Below are 20,411 nucleotides of genomic sequence, written 5' to 3'. Positions count from 1 at the left end.
TTTAATAGGTATACTGTTATCCCCCGCCATAGGCGGAGGGATATTGTGTTGGCGTTGTCCGTCTGTCCATCTTTCCGTCCGTCTGGCACTTTATCTTGGAAGTGCTTTGGCAGATTTCATTGAAACTTGGTATGAGTATATATGTATAAGAGGTTGATGCATGCCAAATGGCATTGTACACTACCTTTTAATAACGGAGTTATGGCCCTTTGTATCTTGAAAAAATGCTTTTTAATATAGGCTTAGAGCTTAATCTCCTTTAACACATGAGCCAGAGCCATGAAACTTGCCATAGTTGTTCTCAATCATCTGGGGGTGCTTCACCTTCAACACCCATAATCCTAGGGGCTAAGGTTAAGGTCACACATTGAGGTCAAAGGGCGTTGTCCATCCGTCCAGAAAGCTTTTGTGTCCAGAATCAGGGGATATCAATTCAACGAATTTGCTTTTTAAATTCATGTTCAAACCCAAATAACGTCGCTTGTGTGCATTTTTGTACATTTTTTGGAAAAACTTTGTGAAAAAGTTAATATAATTGACAGAAATAATTGTAACCAATATTGCTGTTAATGAGAATATCCTTATAGTGTAAAGTAAACACACCTTTCCATATGGAGAGGAAATCCAGGTTCAAATCCTGGTAGGGATCCCATATAAGCAGCAAATGGCCAAACAATAAACAGTCGTATGGCTAAAATCTAAAGGGTCACAAGTTAAAAATCAAAATAGTAACAAGTCAAAATGCTTAAATATAAAACAGTTTCAAGTATTCAAGCCACCAATCAAAATGACCTTAAAGGGATTGTCAACGGTCACAAACCAAAACGGTCGCACAGCGGCTAAACAGTCACAAACCAAAAATGGTCTCACCACCGAAAACGGTCTTCAAACAAAACGGTCTCACACCAAAACGGTCTCACAACGGCCAAACGGTCTAAAAAGAAAATGGTCACAAACCCAAACAGTCTCAAAACGGTTTTAAAACAAAACGGTAACAAACCAAAACGGTCTCACAACGGCCAAACGGTCTTAATACAAAACGGTCTCACAACCGCCAAACGGTCTAAAAACAAAACGGTCACAAACCCAAACAGTCTCACAACAACAAAACGGTTTTAAAACAAAACAGTAACAAACCAAAACGGTCTCACAACGGCATAACGGTTTTCAAACAAAACAGTCATTAACCAAAACGGTCTCTCAACAGCCAAACGGTCTTAAATCAAAACGATCACAGACCAAAACAACGGAAAAATGGTCTTCACACAAAACGGTCTTAAACCAAAACGGTCTCACAACGGCATAACGGTTTTCAAACAAAATTGACACAAACAAAAACGTTCTCACAATGGTCAAACTGTCTTAATACAAAACGGTCACAAACCTTTTTCCGCGGCAAATGAGGCTACCGTATTATCAAACCAAATAACATAGAACATGATAACCCTGGGTTCTCCTCTTGAAACAGTACAGGTACAGTTTCACCGAGTTTGCATGTGTACAATTCAATATCTTTATGTTCTTCTTTTGATTAATGAATGATTGAACACGGTATGAAAATCGGTTATTGACTAAGATATGTTTAAATAAAATCAATGTTTTATCATAAGTAGAGACTATGACTGGATCAGAAAAGTGTCGAACAATGCTCGGAAAATATTTATGTTTATCAAACAGTGCATAAAATGTGTCGATTTTGGGTTTAAAGCTAGAAAAAAAGGTTTTGGCAATCTCCATTCGAAAATGTTTATCTTACTGACATACACATGTATTTAAATTGTTATATGTTTATAATTACTCAAAAATAATTGCATGGTTAGATGATAAATCAAACATATCAACTTTTCGTGTGCAAAATTGCAAATTGGTGTTAGCATCAAATGTTAAGGTCATAGTCACCACACGGTCAAACTGTCAGCAAGAATAAAACATTTTATGTGTAAATGGGATAAATTGTACTCATAGTGATTAACTAAACACGTTTTCAGTTGTTTAATGCAGAACTATAAAAACTTATTATTTTCAATATTAATTCACAAACACATACATAAATCTAAAATTAATAAATGCACATACCCCCACCACACATGCATGTTTTATATGATGCATTCCTACGTTTTAAACAGAAGTCGAGTATGCGTACGTTTTCTGAAATTCATTCTTTCCTTTTCATTCGTTATACGAAAAGTCCGATTGTTCGATTCTTTACAAAGGAGCTCAAAGGCTTAGGAATATAACATATAAGCACAATAAAAACGTATCATTACATGTGTACATTATAAAATTCGTATTACATGTATAATATAATATATATTTTTAAGTATAACTTTAATAATGTTTTATGGTAAAGATAATAAATACAAATAATATGTTACCGGGTATGGCTTCTGTATACTCGTACGTCGACTGTAATTTTTTATTATATTTAAATAATGTTCATAACTTCAAAAAGATATAACGTAAGATAACGAAGGTTTAAAAATCAAAATCAAAGTGGCGATCTTCTACGGACAATGTGTCCCTGTGGTAACGTGACTTGTCCTAGAAGTAAGTGTTCATATTCGCTCGAGCTGTTGTAGAATCGCATCGCTATGCTGAAAGTTAATTGACGGTCACACATCTGAAAGTTACACTTATTGTTATTGGTCACCTCACTGTACATCCAATTCGGGGACACGGCACGCACATCCGTCGTTATTTGAACTTCTGATTTAACTTCAACAATCAACAACGGTTCTTCTCTACTACTACTACAACGACTACTACTACTACTACTACTACTACTACTACTACTACTACTACTACTACTACTACTACTACTACTATGACTACTTCTATGACTACTACTACGACTACTACTATGACTACTACTATGACTACTACTTCTACTACTACTACTACGACTACTACTACTACTACTACTACTACTACTATTACTACTACTACTTTTACTACTACTACTACTACTACTACTACTACTACTACTACTACTACTACTACTACTACTACTACAAGGACTACTACTACTACTTCTACTACTACAACTACTACTACTACTACTACTACTACTACATTTACCACCACCACCACCACCGCATGCCCTTTCACCGTGGATATGGTCTACAACTACTACTATGACTACTACTATGACTACTACTACTACTACTACTACTACTACTACTACTACTACTACTACTACTACTACTACTACTACTACTACTACTACTACTTTTACCACCACCACCACCGCATGCCCTTTCACTGTGGATATGGTCGGGAAGAAAAACGCCGCATCACTGGCCATATTGGTTAGACTGAACCGCAGGGTGGCGCTGTCATTCGGATGCTTCCAGTCCGTGTACTCGAAATCAAGGACCTTACCAATTATTGCCGCAATTTTGTCGTTCTTTGGTTTGACGACGCCCGCTATTACATTGGGATGGCAATATCGATAAACTGTCCTCGTTTCAGATTAAACGTGTCCATATATGTGTAGTTCAGAATTACTTTCCATAACCATACAAGATACATAGCGCCGTCAAATTGTTAGCACCGGTCATAAGATCAAGAGACGCAAAGAAATTTGTCGCGTTCTTAGTGTGAGTATTTTTACCAAAAATTATTTCCTGTGGGGCCGCTACAATAAAGTCCCTGTCTATAAATGGTTGCCAGTCTTTGGTATCATCGTCTTGGAGTTGCCGGGGTGTAAGCTCGCGAAGACATTTAAGTGGGTCCGGTTCCCTCTCGCAGCCTTTCTTGGCAATGAACGGCTCTGCGTTCGGTGTCGCACGCACTGCCCGGTAATCAAGCACCGTGCCACTCTGCGCAATCACACGTTGGAAGTAGCCTTGGTTACCCAAATATAGAGACTGAAAATCTACTGAGGCGCCGCCCGCGGATTCGCCAAATATCGTGACGTCATTTGGATTTCCTGTAAACGCGTGCATGTTTTCGTGGACCCATTTGATCCCAAGGTGCTGATTCAAAAGACCCTGGTTACCCGGTAGTTTTCCGTCGGCACTCTGAATGAATCCGAACATTCCTAGTCTATAGTTTACTGTAACCACAATGACGTCACCATTTGGAAAAATTTGAAAATGATATCTAATAATGACAATGAAAAAAAAAAAAAGTAAATTTGCCAATTAAAATTTTAGTGAACGGTGTGTATGTTGAGTACAAAAGTAGGATCCTAATTGCCTAAAATGAGCATTTTACAAACATATCAAATATTGTTGATAAGCTAAAATTTCACGAAGAAAACTTTGCTAATTTGAATTTATATCTCGACAAATCTTTAAAACAGCATGAATTTTCTATAAATTGCATTACCCCTCTCAAAGTAAGTATAATAATTGGCAATTTAAATGTTAACAAGGCTACGGGACTCGACAGGATCAGTGCAAACATTATAAAAAACTGTGGAGAGCATATTGTTTTACGAATTACCTCGATAATTAATAATTGTATTCGTACAGAAATTTTCCCCGATTTGATAAAACAAGCGTATGTTTTACCAATATATAAAGACTCAAACAGAGAGGACTGTAATAACTATCGTCAGATTTCAATTTTGCCAACTATATCCAAAATATTCGAAATACATCTTTCAAATAAATTGAAAAAATTCTTTCGAATAACAAATGTGTTGAATAAACATCCGTCAGACTTTAGAGAAAATCATTCTTGCCAAACAGAACTGATTCGACTTATTGATGAGTGGCTCAAAGATGTAGACAACTACGGTGGCATAGAGGTGACATTCACTTCTTTTTTTTTAAATTGCTCTCCTCTTTTTTTCTAGAAAAAGAGGAGTGCAAAACTAAATAAAAGCGGCGTGCAATTAAAAAAGAGCGGTGCTTCTCTTGTTTTAAATTGCTCTCCTCTTTTTTCTATCTCGTGGCCACGAGTTAGCTATGTCGTGGCCACGAGATAGAAAAAAGAGGAGTGCAAAACTAAATAAAAGCGGCGTACAATTAAAAAAAGAGCGGTGCAGAAAAAAAAGGCAGAGTGCATTAAATAAAAGAGGAGAGCATTTTCGTCATCTCGAGATCCCGACATAGCTAACTCGTGGCCACGAGTTAGTTAGCCAATCAAATTGTTTGTTATTTCACTTTAACGTTTACCTATGATCAGAAACGAGTTGATCGTAAGGTATTTCCAGGAAGGACTTTCATATCGCCAAATTTGTGATGTACTGTTAAAAACACATAGTGTATCAATATCTGTATGTCACATACACTGGGTCCTGCGACCATTTGGCTTAAAGAGAAGGGACTACTCGGATATTCGGACAGTTATAGACTTCATATTAAACGAACTTAGAGGTTCGGGAAGCCTTCACGGCTATAGAATGTTGACACAGAGATGTTTGGCCCATGGACTGAGGGTGCGGACTAGTGATAACAAACGATTCTTTAAATATGTGATCCAGAAGGTAGGTAACTGAATAGTTTTAAAACCTGTTTTGCTATGTATACTACATGCATATATGCATGTATATAGGTCATTTTCCATTTGTCTTAACCCTTTGCATGCTGGGAAATTTGTTGTCTGCAAAAATGTTGTCTGCTGAATTTCTAAAATTAGCATTTTCTTTGATTTTTTTCAAAGAATAATATCAGAATAGCAAACAGTTTTGATCCTGATGAGACGCCACGTTCTGTGGCGTCTCATCTGGATCCAAAATGTTTGCAAAGGCCTTCACAATTCGATTCCAGCACTGAAAGGGTTAAACTAAGAACCATTTGATTTTTGTGTTTACGACAGCTTAAACCAGTAAAGTATTTGCATATTTCTCCCAAACAAGCAGGGCTTTAAACATTTTATTTTACAAAGATTTCTATAGAAAAATGTTGTTATGTTAACCGTGCCTTACTATGTAAATACATACGACTATATATCCGTCCGTATTTTGGTCCATTCAAGTTCACTTGCAATTGAATTTAAAGTGGGTGCACAGCTTTTACACTGACTTGGTAAATCTTGACAATGTCATGTCGTGTCGATTGTAGAATTTTAATAACTGTATCGAGGAAACACTCCTTATCCTCATGTTTTCACCACCCGTCGCATAATAATCATGTGTGAGTGCAGCAACGTACAATGTAGATGTATGTTTGTCAGCAAACGTGAAGTTGTGCACACAGTGTCTCATTTGCAGATAATCAATGTATCAATACACGCTATATGCTGATTATGGTGATGGTTACCCCAAACAGTCGCTACACCGCAATCGAATCAGTAATGGGTATCTATTAATGTTTTCAGACAGGAATATCTTCAAGAAGTAGTGTTGTGCAGATTAATCATTTGTTCATTTGGAAGTTTTTAAGAGAGAATCTAAGAACTTTCCTAAAATGTAATAAATTTGTTTCACTCATGTCAGTTTTATATATACATGAAGTTTTTTTTGGCATTATTGTCTTTGAATCTAAAATTACACTTAATTGTTTATTTAGTTTTCCATTTTGACAGCATATTTTTTGCACATACAAATGAATCCAGAATTTTCATCATCGAGGAATTTAGTTTGAGATTTTTATAGGAAGCTTTCAGAATACCAACCCTGGTTTTAGATGCGTTGTTTTTTAAGCGCTTCTACCTCTGCCTTAATTACAAAAAGAGTTTAAAGATACCAATTCAAGTGGTACAGAGATAGATTTGCCGTCCATGCCAAATATTGTAAAATATGACAAGTACATGTACTTTTCTTGTTTGGTGTAGAGGTAGTTATATTTTACCGGTATTGATAATTTAAATAACTAAATAATTTTACCACTGCTTTTCAAAACAAACACTAGACTACAGGTTACTGTTTTCTTGTCATTGTAACAAATTGTGCATTTGTATACACTTAACGAGATGTGGGTTTTCATGATTCTCGAAAGAATAGTGCTTCAATTTGTAAATTTTAATAGCTGAGGTAAAGTTACTGCTTTCTTAGAATAAAGACGCATTGTCACCAAGATTGAGGCGTGATAATCGCTTAATATGGAAATGTGAAACTCGTCTATTGTCCATCACACTTACACTGCAACTCCAATATATCACGGTCCGTTATATCGCGTTGTCCAATATATCGCGAATCGGCTATGGCTCCCAAAAATCTGACGAGCATAATCCTTAAATAAAATGTTTTTATCTGAGAATTTGATGCATTAAAATCCGTTTCAAGCAAGTATTTTTCCCTTTTTTTCACCAACTTTAATCCAACAGTCATAATCCAGTTTTGACCAGATTGTTTGCTTTCATTGTACATCACATTAACACCTGTGTACTGCGATAAACAAAAGACCCATTTGTCAAACATGACAGGTCATTTCGGGTGTTACAATTCTCTATTGAATTTGCTTTGAACTGCCGAAACGCACCAGTGCACACATGAAGGTGTACACAATTATAACAGTAAATGTCACAAGTCAATACTGACCTATCTCAACAATCTGTGTGTATTAGATACAGTATACAATATAGATCAGTTAGTCACAATGCTCTACTATTAAACCCCATGCTGTGCATGCTTTTCATGAGAAATGAATGACGTCATTGTGTACATGGTTCTAATTTGTGCATGCTTTCTTGAACAATAAAACTCGGCAATGTTTTTCGGATTAAAAATTTAATTATACGCATTTGAAAATACTCGCATGGAATAATGTTTTGTGTTATACCAATTAATGACATATGGGTATAACACAAACTTGAATAAGGTTGGTAAATAGCGTGTTTTGAGATTGCATAATGATGCTAATGTATACATATACATGCATACATAAACTGACAATTTATATCGCGCGCCGGATATATCACGGTCGCGATCTTTGGACCCCTTCAACCGCGATATATTGGAGTTGCAGTGTACTAATAAATTGGACGCAATTCAATTGTGAAACTAATAAAGCAATGTGAAGTTTAAAAAGAACGCAATTTATTCCCTTTTTACCTTATAAGATATGAATAGTTGGTTTTAAGGTTGTATAGTTAACTGTTGCTCTTCATTTCCTACCAATATAAACTGCAAAACTATGATGTATACATAGCTGACTTGTGTCTTTACACTTTCTTCTTCTTCAACATCAAATTCTTAAATTATCCAGTGTTGCCTTAGTACCATTATAATGTCAAGTAGTCTTATTTAGGCAAATATTCTCTTTTTTTCAGGCATCCCTTCATTTTCCAATTTTCCAGCTCTGTTTGTACAATGATTAGCAATTGTTAGTTGGTTTGATTGTACAGACAATATGTTGATATGTATGTACATGTTGTGTATCAAAGTCCCTTTATAAAGCTTTTGTATAGTGGTCATATGCAATGTATCAATTTTATGAATCTTAAAAGACATTTTTACAGTACATATTGCTGGGACTACAATAATGCACTAAACTTGCTTCTGAGCGCATTTGAATGTTCATGAAGAAAAGGAGACTCTTCAGGGCTTAAAAAGTAGATATTTTAACGAAAGGGTTTGAGGAGTTACTTCCCTTCAATCTGTTATAGAGCAATTGTCTACATTCTGATAACTGATTGTAAGTAAATAATAGGTTAGACCGGGGAGGGGGGTAACTTCCTATATACAGGTATATAGGGGTGTGCCAAAAATATGGAGTGTGTTTTTCGATTAAAATTATAATGGGTGTGGTTTTGAGCATCTAAGTATAGATATGGGTATTGAAATAAAAAAAATCCTTTATATAAATGCATATAGATTTGAATGTATCAGTATCAAAGTGGGTATGATAAATTTCATTCTTGTATATATTAAAATGGGAATAAAAAGTCATATAAAGTTGTATGATACATATGAAATTTACAAATAAGCATATAAAAGCAAATTCAATATTAAAGTATACAGTATTGATATGATAGAGATTAAAATTCTAGTATGAAATGTGTATATCCAAAAATTCCGAGCAATCAGTTATTAAGTCAGTTAGGGTAGTTGATTAATCGACTAAAAAGTTTGACACTGAATAACTTTACTATCAATACTTGGGTAACTATAAATTATTACATAACGTTACTATAACCGTAATTTGTAAACATCATCGCCCCATTAATATTTTTTTTGCAGAGAACAACCGAACATGTTCCTTTTTTGTAAGTTCAATGTTCCCATCTATTTAAAAGTGGCAGAAACATAAATGTGAAAAGCTTCATAACAAGAGGTCCCTTATTAGTTAGGAACTTTTATACAAACAAATATTTGTTTGAAGTCTTATTCTCAGAAACTGCTGCCAGTAGTACCATTTGTGTGCACAATATTAAAAAAAATCACTGATGATAACTTTATATATGTTCAGGTGTCAGACTAAGAACTGCGCACAGATTTGCCAGACGGTCATACTTCGCTGCTGGGCCAAACTTCATTTAGCATATTGACGGCTATGACAAATTGAAGCCTTATGGACTTTGTATACACGACTGCATCTGTGGATTCAGCAGAAAGATGGTGTGGTTAAACGTTTATAACACAAACAACGATCCCAAAGTGATTGGAGGTTACTTTCTGAAGGTCGTGGAGATAATTGGTGGAACTGCGTACATGATTAGAGGCGATTTTGGTACAGAAAATGTTTTGATAAAGGACATGCAAAACTGGTTCAAGAGACATAGTGACCATGACACATCATACCTTGAAGGTGCAAGTACACAAAACCAAAGAATCGAAGGTTGGTGGAGTTATTTGCGACGGCAGCATATCCAACACTGGATGGATATTTTCAAGAATCTTTAGGAAAACGGCGAGTTCTCTGCCAGTGACATAGACAAGAACATAATAAGGTCCTGTTTTATGGCATTGATACAGGTACTTACTTACCTTTTTAAAGGTAGATAGCATTTTACAACATAATCTAAATGCGTAGTAACACGCCGCTGAGAATAAATATCTGAGGTCATATTCCAGAAACATCTTAAGTTATTTCTTAAATATTTTCACTTAATTTCAAAATTACAATGTTTTGCATTTCTTTACTAAATAAAGACATGCATGTTGTTTTGGTATTCCTCAAATAACACTGACATAATGATGTTATTTTGATGTAATTTTCGATGCCTCACTATTGCAGTATGAAATGAAACACTGAAGAAAAATTCCCAATTTAAGGATAAAAATAAAATTTAACTTAAGATGCTTCTAGAATACCACCCCTGGTGTTATTCATATCAAACTCTTGCTCAATTTGATTGTGAGATAATATTGTAGACCCATTTTTTGGCAATAATTTATAAGTATTTTTTTAGAACAGACATTCACATATCTTATTATGAAGCAAGATTTATCAACGTCGCTGTGGTTAAGTGGATGTTGAGCATTAGCGATCGGGAGTTAGTTGGTTCGATACCCACTTGAGAGCGTTCTCATTATCTCCTCCATTGATACCAAGTACTGGTTCATCCCAGGAAACGGACTCGATAGTGTCTCAATAAGCGTGCGGCGTTCTATGCAATCGACCTTAAATAAATAGGTTTACACTAAGAATTATCAACTCTTATCGACTATTTTTTATAGACAGAGCTGGATTTGGCAGTGTCAATGTGGAACAACCACTCTATCAGACAGTCACGGAACTTGAATGCACCAAACGGCCAGCCTAACAGAATGTTCAATTATCCGGAACTATGGGGTAGCTGCAACTTCATATGTGATGTTCACCAGGATGACATAAATGTTGCCCCGACACAAGTGACATTTCGTACGCCAGTTTGCTGTGACCCAGATCTGTATGATATATTAATCGGTGTCATGGCAGATGACTCACTTTCCTACCCAAATACATCAGATGAGGCCTTAGCTCTATATCGTCATCTTCGCAGACGAGTGTTAAGAATGTTCAATATGCAGTAACAAATCCGCCGGAAGGCTGCTTACTTATTTCACGTGCAGCTCACACATCTATGTGTGTGAAATAGGAAACCAATCGAGGAGGACATGTGTTTCGGTGACTTGAACGAAAGAAAACATATCTTCAAAAATAGAATGCTTGATTTGTTTCAAATTATTATTATTTATCGTTATTTGAGACATATCCGGGAAAATTTTATGATCCGATTATCTTGTTTGTGAAATTGTGTTCAACGTCCGCTCATGGTATTTACATGTATTAATATATGACGTGAAATCACAAGATTCCTATGCTAATTCTATGATTGTCCTGCGGCTGTTACAAAATGTAAGTTTTAACCATGTCATTAAATGCAATTCAGGATATAACGATTCAACATTATCCTTTTACATTTTGTAATAATTAAACACTGCTCAGACGCATATGACAAAGTAAAGATTTATACTTTTTAAGACAATAATTTTGCATAACAGATTAAAAGTACATGGTTTCAAGTGTGACCATGATTATCAGACTAATTCTGCATATCGTTTCGCTGTGTTGAATTATCCTGACACTTGAAGGGGTTTAGGCTTAAGAGGCGGGCAGAGACACAGACGGACAACAATATGTCTTTCAACATGAGGAGATACATATACATATAGAAATCAAACTTCACTGGTTAAAAGCAGATCCAAATGTAAGACACATTGAAACTATTTGTATACACTTGGCAGGTATAATCATCATGGATTGTAGAATTTGTAGTTTTATATGACACAACTTTGGTCACTTACTTCAAAGTCAAAGTTATTAGAACATCAACATTTCTGTACAGTCTTAAACTTCTTAGTTTTTTGCAAAAACACAATCCACATCTCTTGCTTTCAATTAATGGATTACTGTGAAACTCTGCATACATGTATATGATCACTGTGGATTTTAAATGTCGATATATGATCAACTGCCGTTTCGTCTCACTATAGGCCTAACAGAGTTATGGGCTTCAATTTTGACATACAATGTGCGACATACAAATTGCGACATTGACCTAATGACCAAATTAGTTATAACGTAATATTTTTACCCAAGACGTACCTTGTAATTAATAATAAGTTGACACAGTTTCAAAAACTTCAATAAAAACCAAGAGAGTGGGCAAAAAAAAAGAATATCTAAGTCAGTTTTAATCTTATTTCTACTGAGTATTTTCTCTGCCCAAATCAACAAGAACAAAACAAGCTTAAATAACATAAAACTAAGCATGAAATGTCGAATGACACATATATGCCCTACCACCAACTAGCACTGTTCCAAAGAGCTTTATTACACATATATGCCCTACCACCAACTAGCACTGTTCCAAAGAGCTTTATGACACATATATGCCCTACCACCAACTAGCACTGTTCCAAAGAGCTTTATTTACACATGTGATATGTAAATACATTTAGCTAATAGTTTACTGCATTTAGTTGTGAAAGGACAAATACAAATGGCCACTATATGAGTAGATGGATTTGAATAGAGAGTTCATGTCCTTACAATAACTGAAATACTCATGTACCAAGCAAAAACAATTTTACACATGCTATATGTCCGGATTGCTGTCTTCATAAAACAAGAGCATCTTATTGATGGCGATTTTTTAGAATTATTATGCCATTATCATTTATAGCCATTTTGACCTTTGAACTCTTGAATTCTTTCACATGACATGCCGTCCAATGACTGAACAAAATTAATGTACAGAGTCATTTGAAAATCTCATAATGAATGACATATTTAAATGGCCCGGACAAGATCCTTTATTGCCATCTTTGACCTTTGAACTAAAAGTGTGACCTTGACCTTGGAGATATCGACGTAATTCTTTTGCGCAACACACTGTTCAATGATGGTGAACAAATGTGCCGAAAGATTTTTAAATCTCACAATTAACGACATAGTTATGGTCCGGACAAGCTCATTTATGACCATTTATGACCTTTGAACTCAAAGTGTGACCTTGACCTTGAAGATATAGACGTAATTCTTTTGCATGACACATTGTCCAATGATTGTGAACAAATGTAATGAGTAATTTTAAAATCTCACAATGAATGACAAAGTTATGGACCGGACAAGATCATGTATGGCCATTTTTGACCTTTGAACTCACAGTTTGACCTTGACATAATTCTTTTGCGTGACACACCGTTCAATTATGGTGAACAAATGTGCCAAATGATTTTAAAATCTCACAATTTATGCCATAGTTATGCCCCTGACAAGCTCATTTATGGCCATTTTTCACCTTTGAACTCAAAGTGTGACCTTGAGCTTGGAGATTTTGATGTAATCTACCGCACGACACACTGTTTAATGATGGTTAACAAATGTGCCAAATGATTTTAAAAAAGGGCTGTTTGTAAAACACGCATGCCCCCCCCCCCAAAAAAAAAAATTAATCGACTAAAAAGTTTGACACTGAATAACTTTACTATCAATACTTGGGTAACTATAAATTATTACATAACGTTACTATAACCGTAATTTGTAAACATCATCGCCCCATTAATATTTTTTTTGCAGAGAACAACCGAACATGTTCCTTTTTTGTAAGTTCAATGTTCCCATCTATTTAAAAGTGGCAGAAACATAAATGTGAAAAGCTTCATAACAAGAGGTCCCTTATTAGTTAGGAACTTTTATACAAACAAATATTTGTTTGAAGTCTTATTCTCAGAAACTGCTGCCAGTAGTACCATTTGTGTGCACAATATTAAAAAAAATCACTGATGATAACTTTATATATGTTCAGGTGTCAGACTAAGAACTGCGCACAGATTTGCCAGACGGTCATACTTCGCTGCTGGGCCAAACTTCATTTAGCATATTGACGGCTATGACAAATTGAAGCCTTATGGACTTTGTATACACGACTGCATCTGTGGATTCAGCAGAAAGATGGTGTGGTTAAACGTTTATACCACAAACAACGATCCCAAAGTGATTGGAGGTTACTTTCTGAAGGTCGTGGAGATAATTGGTGGAACTGCGTACATGATTAGAGGCGATTTTGGTACAGAAAATGTTTTGATAAAGGACATGCAAAACTGGTTCAAGAGACATAGTGACCATGACACATCATACCTTGAAGGTGCAAGTACACAAAACCAAAGAATCGAAGGTTGGTGGAGTTATTTGCGACGGCAGCATATCCAACACTGGATGGATATTTTCAAGAATCTTTAGGAAAACGGCGAGTTCTCTGCCAGTGACATAGACAAGAACATAATAAGGTCCTGTTTTATGGCATTGATACAGGTACTTACTTACCTTTTTAAAGGTAGATAGCATTTTACAACATAATCTAAATGCGTAGTAACACGCCGCTGAGAATAAATATCTGAGGTCATATTCCAGAAACATCTTAAGTTATTTCTTAAATATTTTCACTTAATTTCAAAATTACAATGTTTTGCATTTCTTTACTAAATAAAGACATGCATGTTGTTTTGGTATTCCTCAAATAACACTGACATAATGATGTTATTTTGATGTAATTTTCGATGCCTCACTATTGCAGTATGAAATGAAACACTGAAGAAAAATTCCCAATTTAAGGATAAAAATAAAATTTAACTTAAGATGCTTCTAGAATACCACCCCTGGTGTTATTCATATCAAACTCTTGCTCAATTTGATTGTGAGATAATATTGTAGACCCATTTTTTGGCAATAATTTATAAGTATTTTTTTAGAACAGACATTCACATATCTTATTATGAAGCAAGATTTATCAACGTCGCTGTGGTTAAGTGGATGTTGAGCATTAGCGATCGGGAGTTAGTTGGTTCGATACCCACTTGAGAGCGTTCTCATTATCTCCTCCATTGATACCAAGTACTGGTTCATCCCAGGAAACGGACTCGATAGTGTCTCAATAAGCGTGCGGCGTTCTATGCAATCGACCTTAAATAAATAGGTTTACACTAAGAATTATCAACTCTTATCGACTATTTTTTATAGACAGAGCTGGATTTGGCAGTGTCAATGTGGAACAACCACTCTATCAGACAGTCACGGAACTTGAATGCACCAAACGGCCAGCCTAACAGAATGTTCAATTATCCGGAACTATGGGGTAGCTGCAACTTCATATGTGATGTTCACCAGGATGACATAAATGTTGCCCCGACACAAGTGACATTTCGTACGCCAGTTTGCTGTGACCCAGATCTGTATGATATATTAATCGGTGTCATGGCAGATGACTCACTTTCCTACCCAAATACATCAGATGAGGCCTTAGCTCTATATCGTCATCTTCACAGACGAGTGTTAAGAATGTTCAATATGCAGTAACAAATCCGCCGGAAGGCTGCTTACTTATTTCACGTGCAGCTCACACATCTATGTGTGTGAAATAGGAAACCAATCGAGGAGGACATGTGTTTCGGTGACTTGAACGAAAGAAAACATATCTTCAAAAATAGAATGCTTGATTTGTTTCAAATTATTATTATTTATCGTTATTTGAGACATATCCGGGAAAATTTTATGATCCGATTATCTTGTTTGTGAAATTGTGTTCAACGTCCGCTCATGGTATTTACATGTATTAATATATGACGTGAAATCACAAGATTCCTATGCTAATTCTATGATTGTCCTGCGGCTGTTACAAAATGTAAGTTTTAACCATGTCATTAAATGCAATTCAGGATATAACGATTCAACATTATCCTTTTACATTTTGTAATAATTAAACACTGCTCAGACGCATATGACAAAGTAAAGATTTATACTTTTTAAGACAATAATTTTGCATAACAGATTAAAAGTACATGGTTTCAAGTGTGACCATGATTATCAGACTAATTCTGCATATCGTTTCGCTGTGTTGAATTATCCTGACACTTGAAGGGGTTTAGGCTTAAGAGGCGGGCAGAGACACAGACGGACAACAATATGTCTTTCAACATGAGGAGATACATATACATATAGAAATCAAACTTCACTGGTTAAAAGCAGATCCAAATGTAAGACACATTGAAACTATTTGTATACACTTGGCAGGTATAATCATCATGGATTGTAGAATTTGTAGTTTTATATGACACAACTTTGGTCACTTACTTCAAAGTCAAAGTTATTAGAACATCAACATTTCTGTACAGTCTTAAACTTCTTAGTTTTTTGCAAAAACACAATCCACATCTCTTGCTTTCAATTAATGGATTACTGTGAAACTCTGCATACATGTATATGATCACTGTGGATTTTAAATGTCGATATATGATCAACTGCCGTTTCGTCTCACTATAGGCCTAACAGAGTTATGGGCTTCAATTTTGACATACAATGTGCGACATACAAATTGCGACATTGACCTAATGACCAAATTAGTTATAACGTAATATTTTTACCCAAGACGTACCTTGTAATTAATAATAAGTTGACACAGTTTCAAAAACTTCAATAAAAACCAAGAGAGTGGGCAAAAAAAAAGAATATCTAAGTCAGTTTTAATCTTATTTCTACTGAGTATTTTCTCTGCCCAAATCAACAAGAACAAAACAAGCTTAAATAACATAAAACTAAGCATGAAATGTCGAATGACACATATATGCCCTACCACCAACTAGCACTGTTCCAAAGAGCTTTATTACACATATATGCCCTACCACCAACTAGCACTGTTCCAAAGAGCTTTATGACACATATATGCCCTACCACCAACTAGCACTGTTCCAAAGAGCTTTATTTACACATGTGATATGTAAATACATTTAGCTAATAGTTTACTGCATTTAGTTGTGAAAGGACAAATACAAATGGCCACTATATGAGTAGATGGATTTGAATAGAGAGTTCATGTCCTTACAATAACTGAAATACTCATGTACCAAGCAAAAACAATTTTACACATGCTATATGTCCGGATTGCTGTCTTCATAAAACAAGAGCATCTTATTGATGGCGATTTTTTAGAATTATTATGCCATTATCATTTATAGCCATTTTGACCTTTGAACTCTTGAATTCTTTCACATGACATGCCGTCCAATGACTGAACAAAATTAATGTACAGAGTCATTTGAAAATCTCATAATGAATGACATATTTAAATGGCCCGGACAAGATCCTTTATTGCCATCTTTGACCTTTGAACTAAAAGTGTGACCTTGACCTTGGAGATATCGACGTAATTCTTTTGCGCAACACACTGTTCAATGATGGTGAACAAATGTGCCGAAAGATTTTTAAATCTCACAATTAACGACATAGTTATGGTCCGGACAAGCTCATTTATGACCATTTATGACCTTTGAACTCAAAGTGTGACCTTGACCTTGAAGATATAGACGTAATTCTTTTGCATGACACATTGTCCAATGATTGTGAACAAATGTAATGAGTAATTTTAAAATCTCACAATGAATGACAAAGTTATGGACCAGACAAGATCATGTATGGCCATTTTTGACCTTTGAACTCACAGTTTGACCTTGACATAATTCTTTTGCGTGACACACCGTTCAATTATGGTGAACAAATGTGCCAAATGATTTTAAAATCTCACAATTTATGCCATAGTTATGCCCCTGACAAGCTCATTTATGGCCATTTTTCACCTTTGAACTCAAAGTGTGACCTTGAGCTTGGAGATTTTGATGTAATCTACCGCACGACACACTGTTTAATGATGGTTAACAAATGTGCCAAATGATTTTAAAAAAGGGCTGTTTGTAAAACACGCATGCCCCCCCCCCCAAAAAAAAAAATTAATCGACTAAAAAGTTTGACACTGAATAACTTTACTATCAATACTTGGGTAACTATAAATTATTACATAACGTTACTATAACCGTAATTTGTAAACATCATCGCCCCATTAATATTTTTTTTGCAGAGAACAACCGAACATGTTCCTTTTTTGTAAGTTCAATGTTCCCATCTATTTAAAAGTGGCAGAAACATAAATGTGAAAAGCTTCATAACAAGAGGTCCCTTATTAGTTAGGAACTTTTATACAAACAAATATTTGTTTGAAGTCTTATTCTCAGAAACTGCTGCCAGTAGTACCATTTGTGTGCACAATATTAAAAAAAATCACTGATGATAACTTTATATATGTTCAGGTGTCAGACTAAGAACTGCGCACAGATTTGCCAGACGGTCATACTTCGCTGCTGGGCCAAACTTCATTTAGCATATTGACGGCTATGACAAATTGAAGCCTTATGGACTTTGTATACACGACTGCATCTGTGGATTCAGCAGAAAGATGGTGTGGTTAAACGTTTATACCACAAACAACGATCCCAAAGTGATTGGAGGTTACTTTCTGAAGGTCGTGGAGATAATTGGTGGAACTGCGTACATGATTAGAGGCGATTTTGGTACAGAAAATGTTTTGATAAAGGACATGCAAAACTGGTTCAAGAGACATAGTGACCATGACACATCATACCTTGAAGGTGCAAGTACACAAAACCAAAGAATCGAAGGTTGGTGGAGTTATTTGCGACGGCAGCATATCCAACACTGGATGGATATTTTCAAGAATCTTTAGGAAAACGGCGAGTTCTCTGCCAGTGACATAGACAAGAACATAATAAGGTCCTGTTTTATGGCATTGATACAGGTACTTACTTACCTTTTTAAAGGTAGATAGCATTTTACAACATAATCTAAATGCGTAGTAACACGCCGCTGAGAATAAATATCTGAGGTCATATTCCAGAAACATCTTAAGTTATTTCTTAAATATTTTCACTTAATTTCAAAATTACAATGTTTTGCATTTCTTTACTAAATAAAGACATGCATGTTGTTTTGGTATTCCTCAAATAACACTGACATAATGATGTTATTTTGATGTAATTTTCGATGCCTCACTATTGCAGTATGAAATGAAACACTGAAGAAAAATTCCCAATTTAAGGATAAAAATAAAATTTAACTTAAGATGCTTCTAGAATACCACCCCTGGTGTTATTCATATCAAACTCTTGCTCAATTTGATTGTGAGATAATATTGTAGACCCATTTTTTGGCAATAATTTATAAGTATTTTTTTAGAACAGACATTCACATATCTTATTATGAAGCAAGATTTATCAACGTCGCTGTGGTTAAGTGGATGTTGAGCATTAGCGATCGGGAGTTAGTTGGTTCGATACCCACTTGAGAGCGTTCTCATTATCTCCTCCATTGATACCAAGTACTGGTTCATCCCAGGAAACGGACTCGATAGTGTCTCAATAAGCGTGCGGCGTTCTATGCAATCGACCTTAAATAAATAGGTTTACACTAAGAATTATCAACTCTTATCGACTATTTTTTATAGACAGAGCTGGATTTGGCAGTGTCAATGTGGAACAACCACTCTATCAGACAGTCACGGAACTTGAATGCACCAAACGGCCAGCCTAACAGAATGTTCAATTATCCGGAACTATGGGGTAGCTGCAACTTCATATGTGATGTTCACCAGGATGACATAAATGTTGCCCCGACACAAGTGACATTTCGTACGCCAGTTTGCTGTGACCCAGATCTGTATGATATATTAATCGGTGTCATGGCAGATGACTCACTTTCCTACCCAAATACATCAGATGAGGCCTTAGCTCTATATCGTCATCTTCACAGACGAGTGTTAAGAATGTTCAATATGCAGTAACAAATCCGCCGGAAGGCTGCTTACTTATTTCACGTGCAGCTCACACATCTATGTGTGTGAAATAGGAAACCAATCGAGGAGGACATGTGTTTCGGTGACTTGAACGAAAGAAAACATATCTTCAAAAATAGAATGCTTGATTTGTTTCAAATTATTATTATTTATCGTTATTTGAGACATATCCGGGAAAATTTTATGATCCGATTATCTTGTTTGTGAAATTGTGTTCAACGTCCGCTCATGGTATTTACATGTATTAATATATGACGTGAAATCACAAGATTCCTATGCTAATTCTATGATTGTCCTGCGGCTGTTACAAAATGTAAGTTTTAACCATGTCATTAAATGCAATTCAGGATATAACGATTCAACATTATCCTTTTACATTTTGTAATAATTAAACACTGCTCAGACGCATATGACAAAGTAAAGATTTATACTTTTTAAGACAATAATTTTGCATAACAGATTAAAAGTACATGGTTTCAAGTGTGACCATGATTATCAGACTAATTCTGCATATCGTTTCGCTGTGTTGAATTATCCTGACACTTGAAGGGGTTTAGGCTTAAGAGGCGGGCAGAGACACAGACGGACAACAATATGTCTTTCAACATGAGGAGATACATATACATATAGAAATCAAACTTCACTGGTTAAAAGCAGATCCAAATGTAAGACACATTGAAACTATTTGTATACACTTGGCAGGTATAATCATCATGGATTGTAGAATTTGTAGTTTTATATGACACAACTTTGGTCACTTACTTCAAAGTCAAAGTTATTAGAACATCAACATTTCTGTACAGTCTTAAACTTCTTAGTTTTTTGCAAAAACACAATCCACATCTCTTGCTTTCAATTAATGGATTACTGTGAAACTCTGCATACATGTATATGAT

At 35.4% G+C, this 20,411-nt stretch overlaps 1 protein-coding gene and 1 long non-coding RNA gene across 4 annotated transcripts; one reads left to right on the top strand and one right to left on the bottom strand.

The window, feature by feature from the left end:
* Positions 1 to 1,045: 1,045 nt before the first annotated feature.
* On the bottom strand, positions 1,046 to 4,040 carry LOC127871617 (cholinesterase 1-like). The gene is made up of 3 exons (XM_052414755.1): positions 3,614 to 4,040; positions 3,236 to 3,426; positions 1,046 to 1,063 (listed from the first exon to the last, which is right to left on the bottom strand). The coding sequence occupies exons 1-3, from the start codon at positions 4,038 to 4,040 to the stop codon at positions 1,046 to 1,048; spliced, it is 636 nt and encodes a 211-aa protein (XP_052270715.1).
* Positions 4,041 to 5,316: 1,276 nt separating this feature from the next.
* Positions 5,317 to 20,322, top strand: LOC127878813 (uncharacterized). Of its 3 annotated transcripts, none has more exons than XR_008048808.1 (3): positions 5,317 to 5,437; positions 9,303 to 9,808; positions 10,514 to 11,668. It is a non-coding gene; the product is annotated as an uncharacterized LOC127878813 (long non-coding RNA). The 3 variants fall into 3 exon arrangements; XR_008048807.1 differs by lacking the exons at positions 9,303 to 9,808; positions 10,514 to 11,668 and adding exons at positions 13,630 to 14,135; positions 14,841 to 15,995 and having other exon boundaries at positions 5,320 to 5,437; XR_008048806.1 differs by lacking the exons at positions 9,303 to 9,808; positions 10,514 to 11,668 and adding exons at positions 17,957 to 18,462; positions 19,168 to 20,322 and having other exon boundaries at positions 5,322 to 5,437.
* Positions 20,323 to 20,411: the final 89 nt, after the last annotated feature.

This window comes from Dreissena polymorpha, chromosome 1 (assembly GCF_020536995.1).
Source record: "Dreissena polymorpha isolate Duluth1 chromosome 1, UMN_Dpol_1.0, whole genome shotgun sequence".
Taxonomy (NCBI): Eukaryota; Metazoa; Mollusca; class Bivalvia; order Myida; family Dreissenidae; genus Dreissena; species Dreissena polymorpha.
Note: the sequence above shows the minus strand (reverse complement) of the source record. Positions and strands in the feature narration are given on the sequence as shown.